The sequence below is a fragment of the Bombus vancouverensis genome, chromosome 5, assembly GCF_051014615.1.
Source record: "Bombus vancouverensis nearcticus chromosome 5, iyBomVanc1_principal, whole genome shotgun sequence".
Taxonomy (NCBI): Eukaryota; Metazoa; Arthropoda; class Insecta; order Hymenoptera; family Apidae; genus Bombus; species Bombus vancouverensis.
In genome coordinates, this window is record NC_134915.1 from 8340698 (window position 1) to 8361012 (window position 20315).

The 20315-nt window shown below is 28.1% G+C and overlaps 4 protein-coding genes and 1 long non-coding RNA gene across 7 annotated transcripts; 2 read left to right on the forward strand and 3 right to left on the reverse strand.

The window, feature by feature from the left end:
* The first annotated feature begins 50 nt into the window (after positions 1–50).
* Reps (RALBP1 associated Eps domain containing) lies at positions 51–5242 on the forward strand. Of its 2 annotated transcripts, none has more exons than XM_033347701.2 (5): positions 51–547; positions 1421–2696; positions 2786–2850; positions 3175–3271; positions 3358–5242. In XM_033347701.2, exons 1-5 carry the CDS (start codon positions 374–376, stop codon positions 3537–3539), a joined length of 1794 nt encoding a protein of 597 aa, XP_033203592.1. In that variant the 5' UTR covers positions 51–373; the 3' UTR covers positions 3540–5242. The 2 variants fall into 2 exon arrangements, with proteins under 2 accessions (XP_033203592.1, XP_033203591.1); XM_033347700.2 differs by having other exon boundaries at positions 53–547; positions 3070–3271.
* On the reverse strand, positions 4960–8417 carry LOC117164565 (glyceraldehyde-3-phosphate dehydrogenase 2). Of its 2 annotated transcripts, XM_033347711.2 has the most exons (5): positions 8291–8417; positions 6684–6783; positions 6377–6616; positions 6034–6288; positions 4960–5940 (listed from the first exon to the last, which is right to left on the reverse strand). In XM_033347711.2, exons 2-5 carry the CDS (start codon positions 6759–6761, stop codon positions 5512–5514), a joined length of 1002 nt encoding a protein of 333 aa, XP_033203602.1. In that variant the 5' UTR covers positions 6762–6783; positions 8291–8417; the 3' UTR covers positions 4960–5511. The 2 variants fall into 2 exon arrangements, with proteins under 2 accessions (XP_033203602.1, XP_033203608.1); XM_033347717.2 differs by lacking the exon at positions 8291–8417 and having other exon boundaries at positions 6684–6802.
* A 259-nt stretch (positions 8418–8676) lies between these two features.
* On the reverse strand, positions 8677–11813 carry LOC117162759 (glyceraldehyde-3-phosphate dehydrogenase 1). Its single transcript, XM_076618619.1, is given in 7 exon segments — positions 8677–8919; positions 9310–9504; positions 9729–9889; positions 10362–10625; positions 10922–11037; positions 11250–11401; positions 11442–11813. Coding segments are annotated over 7 exon segments (1095 nt in total). The 5' UTR covers positions 11531–11813; the 3' UTR covers positions 8677–8801.
* Positions 11814–12748: 935 nt separating this feature from the next.
* LOC117162763 (uncharacterized) lies at positions 12749–14406 on the forward strand. Its single transcript, XR_004465310.2, has 3 exons — positions 12749–12883; positions 13002–13136; positions 13229–14406. It is a non-coding gene; the product is annotated as an uncharacterized LOC117162763 (long non-coding RNA).
* Positions 14407–14427: 21 nt separating this feature from the next.
* LOC117161375 (Type III alcohol dehydrogenase) lies at positions 14428–19841 on the reverse strand. Its single transcript, XM_033342851.2, has 8 exons — positions 19572–19841; positions 18899–19007; positions 18224–18487; positions 17686–17918; positions 17251–17481; positions 16817–16979; positions 15836–16117; positions 14428–14672 (listed from the first exon to the last, which is right to left on the reverse strand). Exons 1-8 carry the CDS (start codon positions 19622–19624, stop codon positions 14589–14591), a joined length of 1419 nt encoding a protein of 472 aa, XP_033198742.1. The 5' UTR covers positions 19625–19841; the 3' UTR covers positions 14428–14588.
* Between the last annotated feature and the right edge of the window lie 474 nt (positions 19842–20315).

A 20315-nucleotide genomic window follows, 5' to 3' on the forward strand; every position in this document is an offset into this window, starting at 1 on the left:
ATACTGTAGAAATGTCAGTTCAGGTAGTATGCGCACATGGATTATAATAATGTCAAACACAGAGGGAACAGAAAGATGGCGGTCGAGCGGTAATTTTGTGATGCATGGGGTGTAGTCTACAAATGGTGTGCCTTACATTCCCAAGGGATTCGTCAAGATCATCATATCATCGTGCAATGTGACTATATACTGGAGACGACCGTCCTGTGAAGCAGACCGTGTTAAGAACGGAAGGACAACAACGGAGACGGATAGAAGAAAAGCTAAAAGGTGTGAGAGAGGAGGAGAGTAGAGAAAGAGAACGGACCCAGTTTGTACGTAACGAGAACGAGTGTAGAAGCGGTTCATTGCTCCGCTCTGACTTGTCGCCAAGATGGATTGGGAGTCGATTACGATGGCGAGTCTTCACCTGACGATGACCGAACATCGATATTATGAAAATATTTTTAGTTGTTGCTGTGAAAATGCAGACAGCGACAGTGTGCCGGTGATCAAAGTTGCCGAACTACTGCGCTCGGCGAATTTACCAGAGGTTGTCACGATGAAGGTAAATTATATCAACTCATTGTACGTAGTCTGTCAGCTGTTGGTTTTCTGTCACACACGCGATTGCAATATTGAGATCATAACATCTCTTTAATCATATAGAAGTGGGCGTTTAATTTGTCGAACGTGACGTGATATCGGCAAATTACAAAGGCTTATGAAGGTTAGAATTAAGGAACTGTTACGAAGTGATTATAAGTATCCTAATTAAATGACCAACTAAACAGTTACGTACTTACATTTCCGAATAAAAAAATCAGTCAGTATTTTTACAATAGTTTAATGATCGATTTTGTCACAATGTCAATACCGATATGTTATTATTCTCAATATGTATATGTTAAAAATTTCTAGTATAAAATTAAATAATGAAAATTACAATGATCATCGAATGTATGAAGATACATTTGCAAATTAGTTTAAAGAATACATCAATTTCAGTATTTCTCCGAAGTTTTGCAAAATAATAAAGTAATGAGAAATTTCAAATTTCACAAATTTAAACAATATTTTTAAAATACATGAAACGAACCTTATGTTAATAGTTTATTTCAAATAAAGTAGATTGATGATAATATTTAAGATATTTTATTTTGTTGATAAACAAAGTAGAATATAAAATAAAAGTATGAATTGTTTGAGAAATATTGTCAAATGTTATTTGAGCATAAGAAACTTTTATATTACTTTCGTAAGTATTTGTTATACATATATTAATGTAATTTATTGCTTCTTGTATGATATTCATTATTTGTAAATAATGTATTATAGATATGCACAACTATAGATATAAGAATATTTATATTTAAATTAGACAAATTTAAATAAAATACTAATTATGTTTATTTGCAAAATAAATTTTTCTGATTTATAGATATTGGATATCTGTTTTGGAACTGAAGCAGCACACATTGGTACACATCTTGGAAAGAAACAATTTTATGTACTGTTGAAACTTGTAGCAACTCATCAAGCAGGAATTACTATCGGTAAAGATATAATTACTATGCCCTTGAATGTTATTACCTTACCAAGATTTACTTGGCCAGCATCTGGGAAAGAAGATGATAGAAGAAGTTCAGATTCAAACAGAGCTGTAAAAAGTCATCGACATGCTCCTGAGAGTACCACAGAAAGTGAAAGTGAAGCAGAATCTCCAAGGGAAACTGGCGGTAGTACAGATTCACCTACTCCAACAAATAGTATAATACAGGAAAGAAACAATGACATAGGTGGTGAAACTATATTAGATTCTGTATCTGGAGGTTGGCAAGGATTGTTGGTATCTGAAGAGCAGAGGCAATTACTAGGAACCGAAGAAGAAAGTTCAGAACGTCATAGCAGTGATGAAGGTGATGGAGATGGTGATGGCTCGTTTCCACCTGAAGAAGTATGGATAATTAGTGATGAACAGCGTGAATATTATGCTGCTCAATTTACACAATTGCAACTTGATCCTGAGGGGCTTTTACACGGACCCATAGCCAGAACATTTTTTGAAAAGTCTGGACTTCCTTTAGGAGAACTTAGTCGCATTTGGCAACTTGCAGATATTACCAGAGATGGAGCATTGAGTTTACAAGAATTTTTTGTGGCTATGCATCTTGTTGTGTTACGAAGAAATCATGTGCCTCTACCCGATGTCTTACCTCCACCTTTATTAATTCCTTTGCTTAAGCAAAAAACTGGTCCACCACCTATTCCACAAACTACAACTACTCAAAAAACTCCACCTAATACCACTGGTACTCGTGAAAGAAATAAAGAATGGACAAAATTTGTTGATTCACCAACTGGGACTAGCAGTTCTTTAACTAGCCCAGGTTTGCAACTAGTGAATTTTGATTTTCAAAAATCTGCTGTTGAAAAAGATCCTAAAATTCTACATCCGGTACCATTACGTTTAACACCTGAAGCAGCGATTCTTGCCTCTGGAGCAAATGGTAACAGTAGCAGCTGCACTACGTTGGGAGATGACGATCTCCAACGTACTGCAAGTGCATTGGTGCAACGACCTCTCATAAAAAAACCACCTCCACCTCCTGAAGAAGCTATTATAGTAACTCCAAAGAAGGAACCACCACCTCCACCACCACCCAGACCATACAGAACACATGCAAGAAGTTCTAGTCTTGATCTTAATAAATTAGGTATATGTTGCTACCAATACTCTGCGATACTTTTCATCTGTGGCTGAGAAAGCAAAGTTTTACGCTTCAAACTGTGCGCGTTCTTGTAGGGAAAAATGGTCAAAGTTTCCTTGGAGCACCTCCGCTAGTTCCACCAAGAATCTCTCCTGGAATTGTAAGTACTTTTATCCATTTTTTAATCATTCTATTACCAAACACCTAGATTAAAATTATTAATAATGAGAACTACATTTAATTAAGCTGCTTTTTATGGATCCGCACAGTAGATATTTCAGATACTTTAGATGTTAACAATGTTATGGATTCGGAAAGTTAAAATATGTAGGCAAAATTATTGTTATAAAGAAAATTTTGTCATGTATCTCTACTACAGACTTCACCTCGAAAATTGGTTGGTCAAAAAAGTGAGGGAGAAGGACAAAAAGCCTTAAATGAAAGTCAAGGTTTTGTTGCTGATTTTTCTCACTTTTCTCCAAAGAGCGAACTACCTGAAAATCCACCTCTGGAAACTCCACAATCACAGCAATTTACTGGTGTCTGTGGTGCATTTCATATTTATAGAAAACCCAGTCCAAGTGAGTTTTTCATTTTCTTTATTTTTCTTATTTGAATTTCAATGTACAGAGTATTATCATCTCTTAACTTTTTGCTTCATTTACAGAGCGAGAAGGAGATGAAGATGCTCCCAAGGATGAATTAGAAGAATCAAAGAAATTAACATTACAAGAATTACGAGAGAAAAATGCCGAACTGCGATTAGTTTGTGAAGAATTAACACGAGAATTAGCTAGCGCACTTCAGGAACGTATAAATCTTCGTGCGAAGCTTTTACTTTTAACATGATGTAATTTGTTATCATTTGTAAAAACTCCAAACTATGAATTATTAATTTTTCCTAAATTTGTTGTAAAATCGAGTAACTCATGTGTCATGCTAGTCTAGAGTATTTCCTTTTGCAAAGTTTCGTACATCCACAACAGTTAGCGTAACCAAAAAATAACATTACAGAGCAGATAGTAATAAAAATTATCCAATGTTAAATATTCAACCTATTTCTATCGTTAATTAGTAAAATATTAGATTTTAAATGTCCCTTTATATATTTTCCATGTTTTAATAATGTATGGTTTACTAATAGAAATATTTAAATTACTCTTGAATAATTGTATTATTGAAAGAAAATGGATATTTCTTTCATTCTAGAACAGAAACGTTGAAGAAATATCAATGAAAATTCTTTGTGGTTACGCTATTATTCACATTTTGTCCTCTTTCACAGATAATTCCAGTGTGCATTATAGAAGCGTGGGTACAAATATTGTAGTAACATCTGCCACTCTCTAGTATTCAAATGTTACAGCATTTTAACGTTCAAATAATTTTAAAAACTTATATTTTTTATGCATAGTACTGTACTAAATTGCTGAGAAATAGTTCTTTATATATTACAAAGTTTTTAAAGTTGAATAATCGCATCAAGCTATAGTGAAAGCTTGATGATTATTGTATACTACAAAACTATAAAAAAAACATGCTATAAAAGCGAGTGATAGATATTTATTGTTTACGACAACAAAATAAAACTGTATTTTCGTATTGCTGTACTATCAAATTTTTCACAGCATGACATAACAAATTGGTATTCCTAAAGTGTAACAATGTATTTCATTTCATGATGATAATTGTACATAGCAAATAGAATTAGAACAAGAAATGAGAGAAAATGAAGTCTGCAGGAACAGAACACTCAAAGAATAAATATACTTTAAAAAGAAACGTTGATACTTTCAATTTTTATGGATTACTTTTGTTCTACATAGATTATTCAACGTATTGTTTTCAATCGGAACAAAAAATATTACATCATAAATCGTATGACTTAATTTGTATATAAACGTAATGTTCTGCAAAATGTTTTGTTCGATATCTCATAAAAACTAATTTAATATAAATGAGAAATATAAAGTAACTATTCCTTGTGCCATATAATACAATACTTTAAGAATATTGTAATTAATATTGCAGCCACTTCTGATGGCCAGAACTTTTGTTAAAGTTATTTAGAAATATTCCAATCAATAATCATATTAAAATATCTTTTTGTAAATGTACAGAAGTTGTACAGAAAGTATATGAGTTAACTATTATGTAAGTTAACCGGAAGTTAACTGTTGATTTATTCCATTCCTACTATTCATATAATGCTGTAAAAATGTATCAATATATAAGAAGATAAAGAAATGTTCAAAGACTAAATAAAACATTCTCTTAGTTTCATAACAATTTTTATTGATATCAATGTCTTGAATGTCAAATAATATTACAGGAAGAAATCACAAATATGTTAAAATCTTGGTTGTGAATGTTGATGAATGAACAAAATGATAAAAAGTAATTGAATGTAACATACATTACTCTTACTTAGATAATATTATATATGATCCAAGAATAATTTACGTTACAGTTGACTACATAACTCCCATAAATATGCGTTATACTTGCACTTGAATATATTTATGAACATATTTGAAAACCATAAACAGAAATTCGAATTAAGTAATGTGACAAACCCTAAAACCAGCTTCCTTTTGTACTTGTTTTGCCTAAATATTATTAGTTACAACTATGTAATGTGCGAAAGAAACGGTTTACTAAAAATATTCTCAATCTTACATTCTCAATTGTTGGTTGGAAACTCTACTGGTTAGAATGTTATTTAATCTGAAGTATCTATAAAATAACGATATATAACTCATATAACATTATCATATAGAACAGTTTACGAAATGTGTTACACATAAATATGAGTAAAATTTTAGTTATCTTTTGTTTGTATGTACTTAATTAAATCAACGACGCGGTTAGAATAACCATATTCATTATCATACCACGAAATTAACTTAACAAAGTTATCATTCAAAGGTATGCCAGCTTTAGCATCAAAAATACTGGAGTGGTTATCACCAATAAAATCGGAAGATACTACATCATCTTCTGTATATCCCAAAATTCCCTTCAAGGGTCCTTCAGCAGCTTCCTTTATTTTAGCCTTAATAGCATCATAGGACGCAGGTTTGGCAAGTCTAACCGTTAAGTCAACAACCGATACATTATGTACCGGTACACGGAATGCCATACCAGTCAGTTTTCCATTAAGGGCTGGAATGACTTTACCAACAGCTTTAGCTGCACCAGTTGCAGCTGGAATAATATTTTGTGCTGCACCGCGACCGTCACGCCATAACTGTTATAAAACCAAATAGGAAACATTAAGTATGATGAAACAAAAACCAATTATAGAGTGAAGAAATATATTATTAGAAAAAATTTGATATACCTTTCCAGAAGGTCCATCAACAGTTTTCTGAGTAGCAGTAATAGCATGTACAGTAGTCATAAGACCCTCAACGATTTCGAAATTGTCATGAATAACTTTAGCAAGAGGAGCTAAACAATTAGTAGTGCAGGAAGCATTAGAGATAACTTTATAACTTGGATTATAAGCTTCCAAGTTAACACCAACAACAAACATAGGTGCATCAGCTGACGGTGCAGAAATAATAACTTTCTTTGCACCACCTTCCAAATGAGCCTAAAAGATTAAAATAATTATTTATATATGAATACATTTCTCTCTCTCCCTCTCTCTTTTTAAAATAAATATACAGGTTTGTACATACAGAAGCCTTTTCTATGGTAGTGAAGACTCCAGTAGATTCTACAACATATTCAGCTCCAGCTTTTGCCCATGGAATAGCTTTTGGCTCGCGCTCACTGAACACAGCAATTTTATTGCCATTGACAACTAAGCAACCATTTTCGGCTTTGACCTCTCCCTTAAATCTTCCATGAGTGGAGTCATATTTAAACATATATACCATATAGTCCAAACCAATAAAGGGATCATTAATAGCTACAACCTATTAAAATTATAATAATGAAAAAAGTTGAAAGTACAAAAGCATATGAAATTAACAAATTATTTACCTGGGCACCACGATCAAGAGAGGCCCTAAGCACAAGACGACCAATGCGGCCGAATCCGTTGATTCCAATTTTGCTCATGTCGTCGTCTTCTTCTATGCAACTGGAAAATGTGCGGTTTATCTTTTGATAACATATTTTTGACTCGGCATATACCAATTTGCTTTTATAAAGTAATTTTTGTGTGATCGATATAAGTGAAGTTAATCCCAATAATAACGGCATAACCTCAAATAGGTGTAATATATTTTTTCGATTTATAATGATTTTATATTCAGAATGTTATTTGGTATAATTAAATTTAAAGCATAACATTATTTTTTTGATTAGATTACAAATATAAAAATATTGGAATATAAATAATTCATGTAAAATACACATATATGCATATTTTGATTTATTGTAAATTCAATTGTGTTTTGTTGTAAATATTACTGCTCTAACGAAAACATGAATAATTTAATGTATAAACATAGATACATCAAATAAAGTTGGATGTTTCTAATATTCTTGCATTAGTATTAAAAATAATTTCTGTAGTCTGCATTATTAAATTAAATAATTTATTATAAACAGAAATAATATTATAATTCAGATATTTGTCTTATAAAACAAGGTTTAATATTAAAGGTCACTCAAGGTCAAGAAGATCTCTCAACGCCAATTTGTACTTAAAGACGAACGTGACCTTTTTCACATATTCATGCTTCGACTATTACGATGATGTATGTATGTACATACACATATTTTATATTCAATATTATTTGTAATAATATTGAAACATTACAAAAGAAATGTATGTAGCGGAATGTATATTAGTATGTAGAATGAATCGTATTACTATCTTATTCGATTTAAAAATTCGTTACTATAATTTATGTTTATATTTATATTAAAATAAAACTAGTAGCTTTTAATAATTGTCTGAATTTTAATATATAGCTTTTAAATTTTTTCAAAACATATAAAAATACTAATGTAACGGTAACAAAATCTATTTTGTAAAAGATTATGTTACATCAAATTAACAGCACATATGTATGCATAAAAGTAGATTTTTTCATAAAATCAAAATCTTTCACAAATAATTTCATATTTAATAAAGTTCGTGAATTCTGAATTTCGTTTTTAAATAATTAATGTTGTACAATGTCGAAATCGAACAAATTCGTAGTATGTAAAAAAGTTGGGTTACGTGAGTAGGAATGAAATACATAGCATATATGTAACAAATATAATAAAACCAACGCTAATAAAAATTGAAATAATGTGATTAGACGAAAAGACAAATTCAGACATATTAGAAAGATATCAGTACACGTTTTCGCAGAGATTCTGGAACAGATTTTGTATCTACTACCGCAAAAATTATTATAGGAAGATACTTAGTTTGAATGACGTCATATCAACCGGTTTGAATAAAACGTACATGCACTAAGAACATGCTATGTAATCCTAGATATAAGCAAAATTCTGAATTTTATTATTGTTTTATTAACATCAATTGAAAGACTGTAGTTTATTGTATATAAATATGACGTAGTGGAAAAATTAAATTGTAGGAAAACATACGATAAATTAAGAGTTAGTTCTAAACTAGTGGTACTTACGTGAAAAAACAACCTGAACGCTACGCTTACCGCAAAAGCAGTGTCATTTGAAGGGCAGGCAACGTTAATATAACCGGTACTAGTTTTAGGCGTATGCGCTGTAACCGTTCCTTATTTTCGCACATCATCGGCTATTCTCGGATCACGTGAGTACACGTTCCTATCGACGTATTCAGAAGCCGCTAGATATAAATTTGTTCTCGTGTAACATTTGTGTACTTAAAAAATGAATTAGATAGATAAAATTAATACAGATTTACTTTCATTAAATTTATACAATATATAAACCTTCTCTATTTAACAATTTTATTTAGCAAACAAGATATACATACATACAACAAAATGCAATGAATGAAACTTTAATGCAATAGTGATCTTTTGTTTAAAATTAATAAGGGATTAAACTTATAAGAGATATATAAATTAATAGGAGATATGAATAGAATACATATTAAGATTACTTTGCATAAAACGTAATCTTATAATATATTTTTCTTACTGAATGAAATAATTAATCTTCACTTTCGTCTAACTCCTGTACAGGTACTGGTATATTACCGGAATCAACTTGATACATGTATTGTATCAAATCCACTATACGATGTGCATAACCATATTCATTGTCATACCTACAAATATTTATATTTTCGTTAATTAACTAACAAACTTTATATTTACTTCATTAATTATTTCATGTTATATTTTGTTATGTATTTATATTTAAAGATTAATCAGTTTGAAAATTTGTTACAAAATAATCTAAAGTAGTTAAACATAAAATTTATTATTTTACGATTTCAAAAAGAATTTGATAATAGTATTTATATCTGTATATATAAATTTCAAATGCATTTAAATATAATTTATGTACATATACGAATAAATAACAAATAATTAAGAAAAATTTATATTGCTTGTGTTGTTATTTAAATTGATTATTATATTAATAGAAGGAATGATTCGGTAGGTTCACAAAAGTCAAAAATATTGTTTATGAAATAATTTGACTTGATAATTACCAGGCAACAACTTTGATGAATGTGCTTGTCTGAGGAATTCCAGCTTTGGCATCGAAAATACACGAAAAGCTTGTCTTATTGAAGTCGGATGACACACAATCATCATCTGTATAACCCAATATACCGTTTAGATCATTCTCTGACGCTGTTTTCATTGCTTCCTTCACTTCTTCATACGTTGTCGGTTTATTAACTCTAACATTAATAAAACTGTATAAATATGACACATGTTGCTATTTGATATTTGTTTGTATTAATTTTATAAATTAAGGAAAGTTAATTACTGTTGATATAAAGCTACTTTGTTCTTTAAAATTAATGTTTTTTGTTTTGAAATCTTGTAATATTATATGTGATATATATATATAATGTAATAAAATTTTTACTGTAATCAAATAAATTACTGTAATTGGCATTACCGAAAAGTCATGTCACATAAAGAAACATTTGGAATTGGTACTCTAAAGGCTATAGCAGATATTTTGCCTTTCAGTTCAGGGATAATTTTGTCCAATGATTTGGCAGCACCTGAAGACGTCGGAATAATATTTTGGAGAGCACCTCTACCATCTCTCCACAACTACAATACAGATACAATTATAACGTATTTTCTTAAATTAGTAAAACAAATCAATATGCACAAGTTATATCAGTAAATGTTAAAGTTCGAATTAGTTTTGTTCGTTCTAATATTATATGAAAATAAAAGAACTTATTAAGTTAATCATTAATCGTAATCAATTCCTAATTACTATCTCTATTAATACATAATATAAAATTATTGTTTTTTAAGTAACGTAAACATTAGATTCGACGACAAAATTTGATTTATTTTAATAGCTGCGATACTAAGGACAAAAAATATATTATTCTATTAAAGAGTGTTTTTATTGCTATATTAGAAACGTAATACTTTTCTTATTAAGTAGCATATTTTATTTCTGTAATATTTTTTTGTGTAACACATTAATAATACTATTATAACTATTAAAACTATTAAAAGTATGGGTTTTCGTAAATAAAGAGAGTTTGATAAAATATTTCGTAAATACCTTTCCTCTCTCTAGGGGCCCATCTAAAGTTCGTTGCATCGATGTTAAAGCGTGTACACTACTGATCATTACTTCAATAACGTCGAATTTATCATGCATCAATCGAATGATAGGTGCTGCACAGTTTGTTGTACAAGAAGCAGCTGATATTATTTTACCTTTTTTTGGATCATAACAAGCATGATTTACACCATAAACGATCATTGATGCATCTATAGAAGGTGCTGTAATAATTACTCTTTTAGCTCCACCGTCCATATGTAACTAAAATGAAGCAGATGTTTCCTTTATTCTCTAAACATTTATTTTATGTAATAGAATTTAAATATATCTTTATAAATTTTTTATGTATGTATTACATATAAGTTCAGTTTTTTCATGAAATAGAAAAATTTCTACTCTTTATAATGAGTTACGAAGTTTGGATAATAAACGAAAGCTTTCTAAGTAGCATTATAATATAGACGATTGTAAATATTAAATCGAGATTGTAATACAACTATTAACAAATACACCAAAATTATAAATAATAGGTATGAAGGAACAATCTCTTTTCTTACGCTTGCTTTTTCTAAGGTAGTAAAAAGCCCAGTAGCCTCAATTACATATGTTACACCTGCCTCTCTCCAATTTATTTTACATGGGTTTTTTTCTTGAGATGTAGCTATTTTGTTGTCTTCAAAAGAAAAAATTTATTAAGTATTAATTTCATAAGTTTGTGAATCTATAATTTATTAATCGATCTTTTGTACTTATATTATAATGATATATTTACTTCATTATATCATTAATACAATATGTATATAGTATTAAATACAAAGTTTGTGCAGCGCCAGCTTTAATTAAATTGACTCAAGTAAAATATAATGTATGAATTATTAAATATACCTCCGATAATAATAAATCCATTTTCACATTCCAGCTTTACAGGATAAGGACCATGAGTCGAGTCAAATTTAAATAAATATATCATATAATCGGTTGAAATATACGGATCATTTATCATCTTAACCTAATACAATATATTTGTTTTACACTTGCTTGATATAAAAATATTTGCATGTAAAAGTAATTTTTTACTAATTCGTTACCGTAACATCCTTTTCAAGACAAGCACGTAAACACATTCTTCCTATTCTTCCAAATCCATTAATTCCTACAAATGCCATAACTTTACGAAAATGTTTCCTAGTATCAGTTTATAATATTTCAAAATTATATACCGCATTTGTATTCTACTTATTTTAGTTGTTCCGAAACGTCAAAAAGTCAATAGTGCGAATTTGTATACAAAATTGAAATAGACATATCGGAAAGTAGTTTTTTTATCAAAATTTGTTCATAATATAATGAACATTTACGATACACGGAAAAAATATATAATATAAACTTGTCATATCATGATTAATGAAAAATTTAATGAAAGAATGTTAAATTCGGTTATAAAATAAATTATCATAGTTTAGAATTTTAGATAACATCTTGATAATTTGAAAGTATAAAATAATATCTCAAGAATAAAATAAATTTTAACCGAGGTGTAAGAAATATTAAAAAATATTCGTGTATAAAACTTAATTTTTAAGGTTGTTGGTATAAAAATACGGCACTGATTAAGTTACATTTCAACTTTCAAGGTTATTTCAAGGTCATTTCAAAGGCATAGTATGATAGTAGTATATATATAATGCGTCTTAACATCAGGTACAACAGTATGACATTGAAAATACGTAGTGTCATTTACAGAAGTCAAAGTGAGCTGGGCTTTTTGTCGAAAAATAATTTTTTTTGGAATTTTTTATATCGCAATTTATAGCCAGTTGAAATCTGTTTAACTTTTATTCAAAACATTTTTGTTGTAAAAGTAAGGGTTTGAAAAATCGTAACAAGAATAGCATAGTACACACATACATACATATATCCTGTATATGTGTAATACTATTTATAGAAATACATGTTTTCAAAGTCGTTCAACTTATGTTTGGAAAATTAATTTAAAAATTCATGTAAAAATAGGTTAAAATTTTTCAGTACGAAGCATCATGTAACAGCAGAAAGCAGATTTTGAAAATTCGTCAAATATTCGTATAGTTGATTTAATTAAATGTGTGTACTATTTCATAGTCGGTCATTTCTGTCGATATCAACATTTCTAAATATTAACAGCAATGTGAATTAAATGTTCTGAATATATACACAGTATAGTATATATATGTATACATGTGTATTTTGGAATCATCCTTTCAATATCATTTGAACGAATATCGTAGAGAGACCACAGTAGTAATATTATTATTATCTTCTTTTTTTGCCCATACATATCTACTACGACCATTATGAAATGTGAAATAGTTTGATATTGGAAAGCAAACATCAACATTGTTACAAGAGTGAATTAATCCCAAGACGTTCCTCGATGAACAGTATTACACATGCTCGCAGTCAAGGAAGTCAGCTCAAGCTGTGAAATACCGAAATGGATATTTATTATCAGAACGGACTTTATTTAAGGAGGTTCGACGGTAAGTGAACTAATATTATTTTTGATAAAATTTGTAATATTGTAATAGTAGAATGTGTATACGATACATATTATTAAAACGAATAAATAAATTATGAAGCATTTCTAATATTTTGTAGCTCGAAGAAGACATGAATAATTCATAATTTAAAGTAAAATGTAACATATTCTAATACCAATTAAACATGGAAGATTCACTACAGGAAATTACAGAAAAAATAAGATACAAATGTCCTTCTAATAAAATGTTAAAGGTAATTTGTTGCAATACTTAACTTTGAATTATATTGATATGATAAGTCATATTACGTATACCTATATTCATAAATAATATCATAAATTTCAGTATCATTTAAACAACTTCGGTCCGGAAAAAGATATTCGTAAATTAAAAGAAATATTTTTCATTAATAACATTCATCATAAAAGACAAATTTTTCAAGAAAAAATTCTATTTTTGTTCATACATCTTTATTATATCAAACGGATTTTGAACTATGAAAACTACATATGAAAAATGAAGTCGCGTCATAGTACAAAACAGAAGGAAGGGAATATTTGATACAATAAAGACAATGCCTTAATTCCATTTGAACTGTGAAATGTATATAATTATATAGTAAATTATTTATTAGTATCTTCCTTTTTAATATAAAAATTCATGATACATGTTCCTAAATGCAAATTAATATTATTAAAAATTAGAAATATCATTTGTACATTAAAATAATTGCTACAGTAAATAATTAATTTCAACTTTTAAATTTTTTAAAATAAAATATTTTACAACACCTTATTCAGTACACTACAAATGATATTTTATATTTTAATGACTTAATATTAATTTGTATATTTTACATGTATAATTTTTATATATTAAAAAAATTGGTACTAATAAATTTTATGCTCAATACATTTCTTATAATAACTAAAAGTCATCTTTCAAATATTAAATAATAAAAAAGAAATTAATAAAATGTTTCATTTGCGCTATGGATGCAATATTAGTATTTAAGTGTGTAAAATCGGTCAACTCACCTTATGACTGTCCTACATTTTTCGATGACATATATTGTAAACAGGACGAACTGTTTCCACCTAAAGTTTATGATAAATAATTGAAAATATTTATTAAATATTTAGTTAAATTCATAAAAGAGAATTTGACTGCTTCAGATGAATATTAATCTGTAGCTAATCTCTAATTTCTTATATATAAAAGTTTTACTGTTGATAATAAAATGGTAATATGCGATGTATTTGGCGTAGGTAATCAAATTCTGTGTGTTATCAAACAAAAATTATGTACAATGTTAGAATAGAAGTAAAAATTTATAAGTAATTGTATCGCAGACTACAAGTCATTAAATTCAGGAATCCTTTTCATCATTATCATAATGATGAGTGCTTTATAAAGGATTTTCTGATGAAATGACTTTAAAAATAATATAACTGGTATGTTTAATATTTCGGATATTTAGTGTTTAGTTTGATAGTGTTTATTTGGATACTTAGTTTAGTGATTAATAATTATGTAACAATTAATTAAGTATAATTATATATTCTCATTAAAAAAACATTTGTGTTTGTATATAAAATATATTAAAAATAACAAAATTTCATTTAGAAAAAGTAGATATTAAAAAATAGATCAAATGTTGTCTTTGAGAAAATACATACAGTACATATTGAGAAACATTATTTTTTTAATAAATTGTAAATGAGTTTTCAAACAACTGTGTGAGATCTTCCTTTGATTGTTCTCGTGGTGCCAATTTTGTAATACGATGCTGAAAATAATGTAAGAATGGATTAGTAATGAAATAAGCTCAAAGATTATTTATAGCTTTAAAATGTGTGAAAAAAATATTGTATGATCATACAAATAATAAAATGTAAAAGTATATATTATTATGTAACAATTGTATGAATTCGTCATATATAGCAGTATGAAATTTCAAAAATATGGCAAATTTATTTGATTGTCATAATTCATAATGTATAGTGACTAATAAATCACTACTGCAAATTGATTGTGGTTTTTCTACCTACCAAAATATGTACACATGTTTTCTGGGTGAGAGATAATTTTAAACAGTTCGATTTAATGAAATTATTGAAATTAAGAAAAATATTTTAATTTGCAAGAAATTGTTATCTGTTTATCTGTTTAAAATTGCCGTTTTCATTTAGAAAGTTACTAAAGACAAAAATTTTGGTTCCTAGAAGCAATTAGTTTACATTTTCGTTACATACATTTACTTATTAATCAAAATAATTAAATTAAAACTTTGCTGATATTTGAGCGGCGTGGAAACGCGCGTTTCTTAGCTGCCTCCTTTGTAACGTCACGAGTCCGTTTCTTTCATGCATGGCAGTACACGTGTGGCGCCTTCGCAGACGTGTAACATTACGCGTTCTTCGGGTACATTCGGTATGTAGTCGGAGACGTTCGGTTTTCTAAATTTTTAATTGCTTATAACTTTTCCTTTTTAACAATTTTTAAAAACCAGAAAATATGTGTCTAAAATTTCTGTTTCCTGAATTCATTTACATAATCAGTGAAAAATGTGCAACAACCAAATTGAGCTATAATAACTATAAACAGGGTGTCCTATTTAAATACGTCCCTGCGAATATCTCCGAATTTACTTATGGTACTAGAAAAAACATATGGAGGTCAGCTTTGCTTTTTTAGATGGGATGTTTTAATGCATTAATCGATCCGTCTTTGAAACTATTCAAGGACAGATCGATTAATGCATTTTGGAAATATTCGCAGGAATCGATTTAAATAGGACACTGTACATAATTATATGTCACATTTTATCTAATACTAATTCAGTGACAATAATTCATTGAATTATTAATCTCTTAATATGTCTCTTAATAATGTCAAAACGTTAATTCGTCAGAAAACGCACCGTATCCATATCGTAATAATGAACCTTACTTGTGGTAGTGTGCCTTTGACTAAATTAGGTATATCTTCCTTTTTGAAACCTAATTCAGTCAAACCATTTTCAATTTTCATCACTTGCATGTACTCTTTTACAACGTCTGATAATATTTTGCCAGCATCACTTTTTTTAGCTCGGGTAATATCAGCACCAAGTAATTCAGCAGCTTCTAAATGCCTTTCTGCACATCCACTCCCAGTAAAAGAAAATACAGCAGGTGCTGATATAACAACTGAAAGACCATGTGGCACTATAGGATGATCTTTGTTATAACCCTATAATAAACAATGCATCAATATTATAATTCAACAAATATTTATTTAGATATATTAAATGTAATTAACCCTATATAATTATACAGGGTGGTTGGTAACTGGTGGTACAAGCGGAAAGGGGGTGATTCTACGCGAAAAAAGAAGTCGAAAATATAGAATAAAAATTTTTCATTTGAGGCTTTGTTTTCGAGAAAATCGACTTTGAATTTTCGCTCGGTATGCGTGCACTTTATCACGTCTCGTTATAACGGATCTCACTGTAGATCGTTGTCTCGATGGAAAATTAAAAAAAAAAAGAAAATAAAAAAATTTTTATTCTATATTTTCGACTTCTTTTTTCGCGTAGAATCACCCCCTTTCCGCGTGTACCACCAGTTACCAACCACCCTGTATATTCAGCAACATAATTTAATGACAATAATTGTCAATAACTATCTGTTGTGTTTAATGTATATGTACATTTATTTTGTATATGGCATAAGATGTGATTTTAATGTCACAAATCATACCTACTTTAATTTTGATAATTAACATTTTCCTTAATTCTTACATTTTTGTGTAATAAAAAAATTTACACTTTTATATTGTAGCAATTTAAGTACAGAAAAGTGTGTAATAATGCATTTAATATGTTTTGTTTTTATGAACAAGTTGATAAAATTATTATCTTTTCTATCATTTAAAATTAAATGTACATACCTCTGGCTGAAAATTATGAACATTTCCACTAATAGAATAAGAAAGTGCATGACAAAGGTGAACTCCAGCATTACCAAATCCAACACCTGCCATGGTACTTGTAAGATGCATGTTACTTCTAGCTTCAAGATCATCTTGGTTATATACAGCTCTTTTAAAATATCTATGTGGAGAAAGCATAAATATTATATTTAAAAATATTTTTTTAATTTATACAATTATTACTTTATTGCTAATTTCATTTTGTAATTGGAAGTAATAGTGATACAATATGAAAACTATACAAATATAAATAGTTCTTAAGAAAGTTATAAAAAGAAAGCAAATTATGTTAATGTAGGCCATATTAAAAATATTAAAATTTATATTCTTATGATATTCTACTTGTTTATTATAATCGTTATATACTTTTTTTACAACAAACAATTACATACTTGCATATTATTTGAAGAGCATATTTTGCCCACACATCACTAATAGGATTGCTACCTTGATAGGCTGGTCTAAGAATTGGATTGGAAGGACAAGCTCTTTCTGTATATGGTATTGCAGTAAAAGATTCAAGAGCATGACAAAGCACATCAAAACCAGAATAAGCACAGACTCTTTCTGGCATGCTTAATGTATGATTTGGATCAATAAGACCTAAGGTAGGTCTCAGAGCTCTGTTGTAATTAAAATTCTCAAAATAAATAATTGTTCTGAATAATTTGAATTACAAATAACGTTTAATAATATATAACACACATGTACTCATTCATACACAAAATGTAAATTGTTTACAATTAAATAATAATTATATTGCAACATTGCTATTTATATATCATATTAGTACCTTTTCCTTGATAAGATCATTGATAATAAGTTACCTATTAGCAATTCCAGTTTTGGCTTTAAGTGGTTGATAATCAAAGATAGAAACACCAGTTGTTTCTGAACCAGTACCAGAGGTAGTTGGTACTGCTATTAATGGTTTTAATGGCACTGTAATTGGTTTTCCTTTACCAATTGGTGGATTTACGTAATCTAACAAGTCTGCTTGGGGATCAGAACTATAAAGATTTGCAGCTTTACAAGTGTCCATCACTGAACCACCTCCTACCTAATAATAATATTAAACCTATATTAAACTTCATAGTAAATAAATAATGTGTTATTAATTTATAGCTACAGCAATTAAAACTATAGCTAATCTTATAAATTTTAAAAATATAGGAGTAATTATCTTCATTTTTTCTTCTTACAATGCAGATTTGATAAAACTAATTATCTTCCTAATTCTTTATTTCTCAAAATGCAGAATTGCTGCTTGCTAGTTAAGAAACATAAAAATATGTCCTAAACATATTTTAGAAAAATGAGACTGATAATTTTCAAATAAGATTTGCGCATATATTTGTCTCTTACCGCTATAAAAGCATCAAATTGTCCACGTTTAGCGAATTCAATGGAATCTTTCAGACTTTGTTCTGTGGGTTCTACACGTACACTATCGTAAACTGTAGTTTGAATTCCATATTTAGTAAGGCTGTCCATAGCAGTTTTAAAAGGTGGTAAATTTATTAAGTTGGAATCTGTCATCAAACACACATTCTTTGAATTAAAATTTTGCATATCCATACCGAGTTCTTTTGTAACACCAACGCCATACCGCACTGTAGAACAAGCCATCTGCAATTATTTTAATCAAGATGAAATTAATAAAACTAATATTTAGTCAAAGTTTAATGAATAAAAGATGTATAAATTTAACTCCAATGCTATTTTTTATACTTTTTATTTGAGAAATATGAATTAAAAGAGTAAAATAAAGGATTGAATTATTGAATTTATTATTAAATTTCTATTTCTTAAAAATTCAGGAAAAAGCATCATATAGACATCACAGACTATTGGAAAAAGCAAAATAATTCTAAATATATATGATGGATTCTACTATAAATTTCACATGACAGCATAGTATGATAGTGTTAAAAATATTTAAATGAATTACGATCTTCTTTACATTTTATAATTATTTAATCAATAACAGACTTAGCTTCAATATTAGGTCATTTGTCATGAAATTTTGAAAATACATACTTCAAATGCATATTCTTTTGCTGGTATAGCATTAGCTACTGTACTACGAGCTTTTCTTAATTCATGTATAGTTGTACCTCCTGGATTTCCATGAGCTGGACATTTACATCTACAATTTTCATCAATTAATACCAAAAATGTTTAATTAAAATTAACTTAAAATACAATAAGAATGCCAATGAAAAAACAAAATTATTGATCTCAAAATATATAAAAATCTGTAATATTTGTACATTTGTAACATAAGTATATTAAATACATATTAAGCACATATTATTATATATAATTGAATGTGTTATGTTCAATATAATAATTTTGTTAAATAATACAAATTTATTTATTTATTTATTATCAGACACATTAATTATATATAAATATATAATTGTTTAAAATTTTTAGTATAAATTAGTTTATATTTTTTATATCATATGTCAATATTATAGAATTAACAAATATTGTAAAATCTATAATCTTTTAGTATATTGCGTAAATAATAATATCATTAAATATCCTGTTAAGCATTATATAAAAAATAATGTGAGATTGTTTTAATATAGATTAAGTGTATAATATACATATAATTTTTTCGACTTATAGTACGAATACATTTTGAAAACAATATCCATATGTATATGTACATGTGTATGTATATTACATATATGTATATACTCACGATTGAGAAGAAATAACTCGCAATAGATCTATGATACGTTTTTTGGAAATCATCTTTACGTAATATAATATATAATTATAAATAAAACGAGAATTTAAAGCAAAAGTATTGATATATGTTTTAAGTATCCTTTGATCTCTTGTGCTGTTTTCTACTGAGTCTTCAGATATTATTCTCTTCTAGTTATCTACTATATATACACATACGTGTGACATAATATTACGTAGATAACAGTCAGTGCCGTATTAATATTATCATTTACATTCTCACTAACAAGAAATGTTTAATAACAATTTAGTCGTATTAACTTCTAATGATACATTAGATACATATGATACATACAATACCGTTTATTAATTGAAATTAATACATTTAATTAATAACGTAGTATTCTTTGAATTTTATATGTATAAACTGGTACAAAATATGTATATTCGAAAATTATTATATCGTAACTATAGTTAGGTAACAAGTTGTTTAAAACACATACATGTTATCAGTTTATTTATATTAGTTAGCGTCACTGATAATAGGATCAAAACATGTTAACTACATATTGAGATTATTTTCACGAATACGAACCGTACATCATATGGTATGTACCATTAAATTTTATATCTACATGATATATTTCAAATCTATAATATTTTGAAAGTTCTCTATTATTTTATAGTTTGAAATTTTATTTCTTTTACATATATTATATTTACTATTTAATTGAATTTTCTTTAAATATTTAAAGTC